The sequence below is a fragment of the Trachymyrmex cornetzi genome, unplaced genomic scaffold (assembly GCF_001594075.2).
Source record: "Trachymyrmex cornetzi isolate Tcor2-1 unplaced genomic scaffold, Tcor1.1 scaffold40, whole genome shotgun sequence".
In the NCBI taxonomy this organism is placed as follows: Eukaryota; Metazoa; Arthropoda; class Insecta; order Hymenoptera; family Formicidae; genus Trachymyrmex; species Trachymyrmex cornetzi.
Genome location: NW_017298744.1, coordinates 1 through 11054, shown reverse-complemented (window position 1 = coordinate 11054; position 11054 = coordinate 1). Strand labels below are relative to the sequence as shown.

Below are 11054 nucleotides of genomic sequence, written 5' to 3'. Positions count from 1 at the left end.
TATCATAGGTCATGAACTTTGTCGGCATATTTGATAAAGCTGAATAATAGCGAGGATGTTTTATCGAAATGTTAAATGTGGCCTTTAATTGCGGTTGGTCCCAACAAGGAAATAACTGTCTCATTCCATTCCGCTCTTGAATGTATGGAGCTATCAACAATCTATTACAATTTGATAATTATTATATTTTAAATACAATATTGAATCTTTATAATTTGACTGAATTAAAACAATATCATTAAAAATTATTACATGAATTACATTTTGAATAAAAATAAGAAATAATTATAAATCACATCATGTATAGTTATATATTTCTTTTTTAACTATTTATAATTTACTCACGTTACGGTATTTCCTTTGGAAACATTTTTAAAGAAACTGTCTTCATGGTTTTCTCTTAGATGACCAAAAAATTGTATTTTGAATGTGTAGAGTCCGGGAAGTAACATATAGTCTAAAGGAAATCCTAATATGTTCGTTTTTTTGCTGTATTTATATCCATCCAATACGTAAATTATAGCGTTCTTTGTAGTCAAAGTTATATTCGCAAGACTTATTATCAGATTTAGTTGATTCAAACTTATATAGTGAGTAGACTCTAGGATATTAATAGTTGTACGAGTTTTACCGCGAAAGAGAAATGAGTCATAATCATTATTTAAATCAAACATCTCTTTCCAAATGTTATCAAGTTTATCAGTGGGTTCATAATTTGGGTTTATGTAGTCGAGCTGTATGCAGTAGTGCACTGGTATTACGTAATAAGGAAAATGTATGTAATTCGACATGTTGAAATTGTTTTGTTCTTCACTATTAAGAACAGCTATTGTCAGAATAACTATTACGCTATTACTTATCTGTGCTAAATTCATGTTGCCTTAGTTGTCGTTCTAAATATATATATCTGTCGAAAAGTTTAAAGAAATAATATAGTACTAATGATAATAATGCACATTGTTATTGTGCATGTGTTAGAGAGAGAAAGAGAGTTAGAGAGAGAGGGAGGAGGGAGATGGGGTGAGAGGGGGGGAGAGAGAGAGATGGAGAGAGAGACGTTATTAAATTCGTTTCGTAATCGTAAACGCGTACAGATACGATTGTATCTATTATTGGGAATAACACTAAACATTTTTTAATTCGATAATATTTTTAGCACTGTTGCGATTACGTTAAAGATATCGTTACAACGTTATTTTCTAAAAAATTTATATTATTATTTATTTAAAAAAATGTTTCTCAGTTAAAACGTTTGTAAACGCGTACAGATACGATTGTATCTATTATTAAGAATAACACTAAACATTTTTTAATTCGGTAATATTTTTAGCACTGTTGCGATTACGTTAAAGATATCGTTACAACGTTATTTTCTAAAAAAATTTATATTATTATTTATTTAAAAAAATGTTTCTCAGTTAAAATGATTGTGTAATACAAAATGTTTATTTTTCTGTTAATTAATAAGAAATCTTATGATTATCATATAAATGTTTACTAAAAATTTCATTTAATAATACATTATTAAGGTACGGACATATGCTTACGTAAGTAACGTTTAGTTTAAAGTCAAATAGAATTGTCACAATGTCAATATTTAAAAAATTATGCAGCATGCACTCTGCAAATAATTAATGTATCATATTTTTAGATACTTACCCTGTGTAAATAAATTGTGCTATTAGAGTATAATTCAGACTCCTAATTGATATTCATACGATAAAAATAACGGAAATGTAGATCATAACTGAATGTTTCTGATTGCTGCGATGTTATTCTTCCGAGATGTCTCAACAGACTAATGTCATCGACAACGGATTACATTGTAAATACAAAACCGTTTCATTTAACGTGAACGTGCGATATTAGTTGACGAAATTTTAATCGATTCTCTTTTCGATATAATACAAATTTAATATAGGTGGACACCTTTGACCAATTTATGCGAACGTTTGATTTTTTCTGCTATCGAACTATTGACATACTTCTAATGCACAGTGACAGTTTAGGAAAATTTTTCGCATTTTTAACTATTTGAGCCATTTAAGATATTCTTACGTGTAAGTTTAAATTGTTTAACATTTATATGTTTATAATATATGCTTTATTATGTAAATAAATTACATGCTACCTTAAATTTTGATAAGATTTCCACGAGGATTTTCTATAATCTCCTATAATTTTCTCATAAGTATTTATGACCTGCATTAAGAGATGAATGCAGAAAGAGAGAAAGAGCGACGAAGGGGAGAGGGGGGAGAGGGTCGGAGAGAATGGAGAGGGGAAGAGAAGGAGAATAAGATGTAGCCGTATTAATACAGCCATTTGTTTGTAGTCATTATAAATTGAGAGATTTGAATTCTAAAAATAATGAATTTAATAATATAATTGAGGAGATGGTCGGAATAAACTCTGATACAATTGTAAACAGTTTTCCCCCGAACCCTTTCCAATTATTGTATAATATTACTGTATTCTCATTAGTTGTGCCAATACTGAGTAGGAAATGGACAAGAACTTGATAGTGTTTTATTTTGTCCATTTCATGAGCACTTGGCTTGCTTGTTAATCAATTTAATTAATTTATCCATTATTTGTTATGTTTCTGTTTAATAAAGGGATTCATCTTTAGGCAGCTTTTATACAGTAACTGCAAACAAAGCGTTATATCCCGATTGGAATCCTAAGTAGTTTTCCTTCTCAGTTACTAGAGAGAAGTTGGTATAACAGTTTAGTAACTTCTCAAAAAATGCATGTAATTTTCACCAGGGAAAGACACAATTCTACTGAGGCCCTTTATCCGGCAAGTAGATTTTTGATATAATATTGATCGTTATAGAGAAGTATTGTAATATGCAACTTCTTAAAGATATTACATAAATTCCTTTAATATTGTATTCTTTTACATATACCACAAAAGTAGCAGGTTATTTTAATTTGTATTGAAATCAAGATTTTGTAATTAGGCTTTTATTCCGCCCATCACCTCCATAGATATGAAGTACTAACAATAAGTAGACATTGTGTTACGCATCGTAATATGTTGTTAATATTTTTATTATAAATTACAGTAAAAATAATAATAATATATTACGATATGTAACATAATGAAAACAAGCAGGAAATACAAAAGTTATAATATACAGGGAACAGTAATTTTTGTAAATTATATATATCAAATTGGCACTGTCCATATTAACAAGTATTAAAAATTTATTCTGAGGACATTTGTAAGAATCATGGATAATAAAATAACCGTAATAGTTCATTATAATTAAGATATATTTATTAATTATTTTGTGCTATAAACGAATAATAATATTATATGATATGCTAAATAATACAGGTACGATAGTATTATAATAACGAAAAATAATCGATAATGTGCAAATGAAGCAAGACTAACATATGGAAAATACAGACGTAAGTAAAAATTTAATGAAAACAATATCATAACATTTGTGTAAGCCTAAATATATAGCAAAATTATTATAACAATATATTCAAAATTAACACTATATATTCAGCAACAGTAAGATCAGCTTATGTAATTTTCCACTGATTCGAGCTAATATAAAAGAAAACTTATATATATTACTTAGTTATTTAAATTAGATTAAAGATCGCTTATAAATCGAAAATATAGTGTTTGAGCGGCAATTTCTGACAATCGGATGGATATCTTACTTTGAATTAGCAAAAGTTGTGATTTATTTATGTAACCTCTAAAGGAAAGTGAATTTATATAATCATCTTGAATCTAAAACAAAAAATGATTTAAAATGTAATTACATTTGTTTAATAATTTATTATCGTCCCATACAGACAAAATTGCATGCAATAAATAGTCGTTTTTCATAAATTGAAAGACCAAAGAGCAGTCAGAGGCATATGTGGCATATTGCATACACCATGCATCAGTTATTAATAAAAATTTTGAAGGCAGTTATAAAAAAAACTTCTCAGTTCAGTTTAGTCTTTTTGTAATTCAAAAAATTAGAAAAAGATAAAGTATAAAAAACTGAAGTTAAAATAAATCTTACAGGTATGAAACCTAACTAAAACGAAATTGATAAGTGTATAGATAATTAGAATTGATTTTATTTACCTTAATAAGATATTTGGAAGAATATACATGGTTAATGATATCGACCAGCGCTGTTAACAAGCTCATTTGTCTATATAAAATCAATTCGTACAAATATATGTTTTATTATATAATATACTATCGTTAAATAAAGAGTAAATTTATAAAACATGTACTTACGCAGGTTTCATAAACTCGAGCTTTCTAAATATCATCTCGAGTATGTCATGTCTGTTAGAATATTTTGTAATAACTGAATGAAAAATGTTTATGTACGAACGAATATTCGTAATGTCCTGTTGCCCTTCCTCATGGAAACGTTTCGATAATAATGAAGAAGTAGTATTTGGAGTAGCATTCCTAAAACAAGTTAAGAAGGGTAGCAACGTATGATTACGTGCTTTGAACCATGTATCTCTTATGTGTGTCCACGTAAATGAATAAGTTGTTACTGCAACACCATTGCAATATGTCCAGTGCTTCCACCATGGTAAGAGGCTGAAGATTTAAAAAAAAATAATATATTCACACATGTAAAAACATTGTTTATTATATGTTTGAACCGAAATTTTGTCTTAATTCGAAATACAAAAACGAAATTATGAAGCAATTGCACTTATAGAATAATATTACGGATTTATTTCAGGATTTCCGAGATGTTGCATTAATTTACGAAAAGCTGATTGTTTGCACTCATCGAATTGGAAAATACATGCCCATTTCACAATTTCTTGTCTTAAACATTTAACAAAGTCATTTTCCACCAAATGTTCTTCATATCCTAGTGTTTTCAGAGGTTTTTCCAACAATTTTTTTAATTTCTCCTAAATGACGCAAGTTTCATTGATCGTAATGAAGCTCATTATTATAGATAGCACTGACAATTAATCGTAATGAATTCAAAAAGGGATTACTTTTTCTACGTTCTTTCTGATGTAATAATCAGTTCGAAATGATTTTGAAAATTGAAATATGGGTGAACTATTATTTTCTAGTTAAATTTACGAGAAATTCTATTTGATATAGTTGATAGAAATAATTGTTTTAAATAATATAATAATTCTGATAAAAATAATAATTCTTGCAGATTTTACCAGATATATTATTCCAACAAGAATTTCGATTATCTTAATTAGAATTCTAGGAAATTTAACAAAAACTTCCGATGCACATATTTTCAACTAGAAATTTTTTTTGATATATCTAATATTCATTGTTAAATATAATATCTATTGGACGTTACCATAATATCGGCGAACTCAATTTCTTCTCTGGAAAGTGGAATTAAATTCGACATATATTCAAACCCTTTAATCATTGGATACCACACTACGAAATTTGTTTCTTGCGATAAGAATTTCGTGAGATTCCAAAATGCAGATACATCGAGCTCACGATTCATCATCAAATGAAACGCATCATCAATAAATTTAGCACGATTGATGACACTTATACTCTTATAATCTCCAGCTGTGTCATTTAAATATTTTGCAATGTTTCCCCAGGTTATTGAATCATATTTGATTCGATAGTAACCTATTCATGAGAAAAAAAGTTAATTTATTTAACTGTATTATAAATTTTCCAAGATTGACATTGAAAGAAATACTTTTCTTCATTTTATCTTCTTTTTTATATTAAAGAAACGTCACACATACTTGTATGATCAAATATACTGAAAATTACTATATCTATAATACACATATTGTGTTTTTGAGTACATGCATTCTTACGTTTCATATAATGGGAACATTCATCATGCATATTTTCGTTATTACATCGTTACAGGATCATCAACTATCCGACTTAATGGAAATATTTGCAGAAGTATTTCTTGCTATTTTCATAATAACATAAAATGTGTAAAATTTTTTAAGTATATTTACCAGCTTGCTCAATGTTTACCATCCAAGATTTATTTAAAATAGCTGTGGGAAACTCGGAAGAACCAATATTTGGTTTTAAACATATTTTCCACATATTTTCATTTAATGATGATATTTCCCTTAAAGTTATGGGTATCAGCCACTTTCCGTAACTCGTTGTATTATAACTTTTCGATATTCTTTTTATAACTCGGGAATGTTCGTATTGTTCCCAGATTACAACAGGATAATGTTTGTACTGGATCCAAGTTAAGAACTCATTTGATGGTAAATTACAGTTATATGCTTCATCTAATTCTACTTTCGTGGACCAAAATTTATAAGATATTATTGAACTGAACATCCTAAATATAAAAAGTTATTGTTAATGATCAGCATAATGGATGGAAAATAAAAATGAGAGTTATAACTTAACTTATAATATACATAGAACTCTACAACACAATTTTATGTCACACACATATTAGAGACGAAAGTCGCCTAGACTGACTCTAGGACTTGAAAATATAGCCGCTTGTTTTTCGAAAGTAAAATTAAGTTAATATATAAGCGAACAAAAAATTAAAAAGACCTAAACAAATAAAATTTGAAAAAAAAATGTATGTATTCGAAACGAAGGTATTATAAAATATTGCAGATATTATGAAAATGTTTAAAACATTAATAGTCTATAAGAGTTGTTATATATATATTTATCGCAATCTCACACACACACACACACACGCGCGTTTGTATCGTACAGATATGTAATTAATTTTTGTATTATCTTCACTCACTCTTTGCTTAAATATACATGGACATTATTTCGAAACACTTCATCGGTAATAGCATTTTGGAACATCCGTAAAACAATTATTACTATAATAAGAAAGGTATTAATACATCGTAAATGAATTTTTTCCAACTAATCTTTTCCTGGCATTTCTTTTATAATATACGTACGTATATAAATTTCTACTAAAATGTTATTTAATTATTTGCACCTTTCATATAACGAGGAAAACCGAAAATTGAATTAAAATCTGATGAGTTAGTGATTTCCACAGGATTCATATTAAAGTTAGAATCCAAATGAAGAGATTCGTACTGATTCTGAATTATGAAGAGATCGATAATTTCAGAATTATTGAAGCTCTAAAAACAAAGATTTATATTTATGCATAAACATTAAGGTAAAAGACATGTCCGCATTTTGAGCTGACGAGTGCTACTGCACACTACATATATGTGCATGTTTGTACCTTATCATAAAAATCATTTTACAATTATCATAATTCAGTTTAGAAAAACGCGTGAAATCATTTACTAAAATAAATTTTTACACTAAAATAAATTTTGACATTATATGATCTATATTATGATGTTTTTTTAACATTTAATTGAAAACGTTTCTAGGAGTCTTTTTACAAAAATTTTTACAGATTATTATTATTCCTACGTAAAAGTATATCTTCGCATACTTCAAATAATAAGTAGACTTTAAAAAAGATATGATCTCGCAGTCGGATCTAAATATTAAATATAAAAATGGTATACATAACATATATCTTTCATATCGCGATATTAATAAATATTAAAACCTTAGCAACAGCTTCTTCTCCAAACATAGTAGCAAGAGCGTCGTGTAACCAAAAACGATGCCACCAAGCTGAACTGGGGTTACTAAACCATTGATATGCTATTTTAGATGCTATTAAACGTGCGACTTCCATTTTACGTATAACTGGATCCAATGGTTCATCATAAATAAGATTGGCTTCCCTAAAAATTATTATAGTTGGTCTAACATGCAATAATTTTTTTCTTTCTTTTTACATAAAACGTATTACTTGTTCACACTTTCCGATTTAATATGTTTTCAGTAATGTGTATAAAGTATTTGACATTTAATATTATATGTAATATTGAATATAGTAAATTATAATGGGATCAAATTGTTTGTATTTTACTAGATTCAGTTTGACATTAAATGTGTAACATCTTGTTAAATATTTACTTTTCTTATTAATATTGTCAGAAAAGTGGATTCTCTTTTGCGTGTTTTCTAATAATAAAGTACAACAGTCATCTAACATTTGATATCACAAGATAATTCGTATAACGTGAGACATGCAATAATGAATAAAATTTATATAAATATATGAAAAAGTGTTTTATATGTAGATGTTTAGAACAGAAGAAGATATCACACAGTAAAATGGGTTACGGTAAATATACTGAATAAGTGAGCCTCCTCATAATCTTGACCTTGACATTTGTTACCATGAAGGTCATAGGGAAATGCTTCCCAATTCGGTATAATTATCAAGATTAATTGAGGAAGCATAAAGATGCTTCCTAATTGCTTGTATTTTTCTAATAGTCTGTATATATTTTTAAACATATGGATACTTTTACTTATTTATACATCAACTTTTTTATAATATTTATTTCAAGATATTTAAAAGGAATTATTAATATAGTAATGTAGCATACAAAATATTTAATACTTTATGCTAGCGTATTTTGGCATGGAATAATGTGAAAAATCTCACAACTGTTAATTTTCTTATACACATATTCTGGTATTTTATGCACAGTTGATGAAAAAAATACAATTGATTTTATAGAAGAAATGCAATTACAATTATTCTATTTTTATTTTAAAATATAAATTGTATACGAATCATCTTATATGATAATGGTAGAGAGTTATTAAATATATAATTTATTCAATTTTAGACTTTTCAATGCTTGAATAGATGCAAATTATTTTATCGTTTAACATATTTTATATTGAAATGTGTTCATTACGAATGAAATATGAGCCCCCATTTCGATATGCCGTCTTGTGGAAAATTTGGAATCGCAATGTGATCCATTTTTGGAATAATTATCCCACCAAATTCAGATTTTAACTGCAATGTAATATTGTTCATGATTCTCCGTGCAAACTCAAATTTCGGACGACGTTCTTCTGAATCACAATCGCACCACAAAGTAATGTTTTTATTAACTCTAATGGATTGATACTCAGTCATGACTATACCAATTTGGAAAGTGCTCATTTGAGGCGTAATATAGAAGTATGTGCGTAATGAATCTGTATAATTATCATAGGTCATGAACTTTGTCGGCATATTTGATAAAGCTGAATAATAGCGAGGATGTTTTATCGAAATGTTAAATGTGGCCTTTAATTGCGGTTGGTCCCAACAAGGAAATAACTGTCTCATTCCATTCCGCTCTTGAATGTATGGAGCTATCAACAAACTATTACAATTTCATAATTATTATATTTTAAATAAAATCATGAATCTTTATAATTTGATTGAATTCAAACTGTACTCTGTATCATTAAAAATCGGTACGAATTACATTTTGAACAAAAATAAGAAATAATTATAAATCACATTATCTATACGTATATTTTTAAGTATTTATAATTTACTCACGTTACGGTATTTTCTTTGGAAACATTTTTAAAGAAACTGTCTTCTATTAGATGACCAAAAAATTGTATTTTGAATGTGTAGAGTCCGGGAAGTAACATATAGTCAAAAAGAAATCCTAATACGTTCGTTTTTTTGGTGTATTTGTATTTATCCATTACGTAAATTATGGCGTTCTTTGTAGTCAAAGTTATATTCGCAATAATTATTGTCAGATTTATTTGATTCATACTTATATGGTGAGTCGACTGTAGGATATTAATAGTTGTACTAGTTTTACCGCGAAAGAGAAATGAGTCATATTCATTTTTTAAACCAACTATCTCTTTCCAAATATTACCAAGTTTATCATCAATGTGTTCATAAATTAGGTAGTCGAGCTGTATGCAGTAGTGCACTGGTATCACGTAATGAGGAAAACGTACGTAATTCGTAATGTTGAAATTGTTTTGTTCTTCACTATTAAGAACAGCTATTGTCAGAATAAGTATTACGCTATTACTTATCTGTGCTAAATTCATGTTGCCTCAATTGTCGTTTTAAATATATATATCTGTCGGAAAGTTTAAAGAAATAATATAGTTCTAATGATAATAATGCGCATTGTTATTGTACATGATGTTAGAGAGAGAGAGAGAGAGAGAGAGAGGCGTTATTAAATTCGTTTTGTAATTGTAAACGTACAGATACGATTATATCTACTAATAAGAACAACACTAAAAATTTTTTAATTCAGTAATATTTTTAGCACTGTTGCGATGACGTTAAAGATATCGATATAGCAACGTTATTTTCTAAAAAAATTTATATTATTATTTATTTTAATAAGTGTTTTTCAGTTAAAATGTTTATGAATACGAAACCTTTATTTTTCTGTTAATTAATAAGAAATCTTATGATTATCATATAAATGTTTACTAAAAATTACATTTAATGGTACATTATTAAGGTACGTACATATGCTTACGTACGTACTAAATGTCAAATAGAATTGTCACAACGTGAATATTTAAAAAATAATGGAGCATGCACTCTGCAAATAATTTATGTATCATATTTTTAGAAACTTACCCTGTGTAATAAAATTGTGCTATTGGAGTATAATTCAGACTCCTAATTGATATTCATATAATAAATGTAGCGGAAATATAGATCACAATAGAATGTTTCTGATTGCTACGTTGTTATTCTTCCGAGTTGTCACAACAGACTAGTGTCATCGATAACGGATTTCATAATAAATACAAAACCGTTTCTTTTAATGTAAGTATGCTAGATGGAGTATAAATTGTAACGAATCACCTTGTATGATAATTATTAAATTTGTAATTTAATCAAGTTTAAACTTTTAAATGATTCAAATTATTTTTTTGTTTAACATATTTTATATTTAAATGTTTACATTACGTATGAAATATGAGCCCCCATTTCAATATGCCGTCTTTTGGAAAATTTGGAATCGCAATGTGATCCATTTTTGAAATATTTATCCCACCGAATTTAGATTTTAAATGTAATGTAATATTGTTTATAATTCTCTGAACAAATTCAAATTTGAGTCGCCGCTTTTCTGAACAACATACGCATCATAAAGTAATGTTTTCATTAATTCTAATATATTGATATTCCGTCATGACTATCGCAATTTGG

The 11054-nt window shown here is 27.7% G+C and overlaps 2 protein-coding genes across 2 annotated transcripts in view; both read right to left on the bottom strand.

Moving 5' to 3' along the window:
- The window catches only part of LOC108764217 (uncharacterized), a 9399-nt gene extending 8524 nt beyond the window's left edge, over positions 1-875 (bottom strand). The window contains exon 1 of the mRNA XM_018512344.1: positions 673-875. Coding sequence (XP_018367846.1) covers positions 673-875 — 203 coding nt within the window. The remainder of the gene's footprint in view (positions 1-672) is intronic.
- Positions 876-3616: 2741 nt separating this feature from the next.
- Positions 3617-9925, bottom strand: LOC108764216 (glutamyl aminopeptidase-like). The gene is made up of 10 exons (XM_018512343.1): positions 9408-9925; positions 8767-9225; positions 7554-7734; positions 6957-7107; positions 6750-6831; positions 5966-6317; positions 4721-4893; positions 4268-4585; positions 4109-4178; positions 3617-3760 (listed from the first exon to the last, which is right to left on the bottom strand). Exons 1-10 carry the CDS (start codon positions 9923-9925, stop codon positions 3617-3619), a joined length of 2448 nt encoding a protein of 815 aa, XP_018367845.1.
- Between the last annotated feature and the right edge of the window lie 1129 nt (positions 9926-11054).

Excerpts from the sequence above, each read along its gene's own strand:
- LOC108764216 (XM_018512343.1), bottom strand. The coding sequence starts at position 9,925 with ATGAATTTAGCACAGATAAGTAATAGCGTAATACTTATTCTGACAATA. Across the intron at positions 6,318-6,749 it reads CATGTATATTTAAGCAAAGA|GATGTTCAGTTCAATAATAT; the intron begins GTGAGTGAAGAT and ends TTTTATATTTAG. Across the intron at positions 4,894-5,965 it reads TTGAGCAAGCTGGTAAATAT|TTGGAAAAACCTCTGAAAAC; the intron begins ACTTAAAAAATT and ends TTAAAAAAATTG.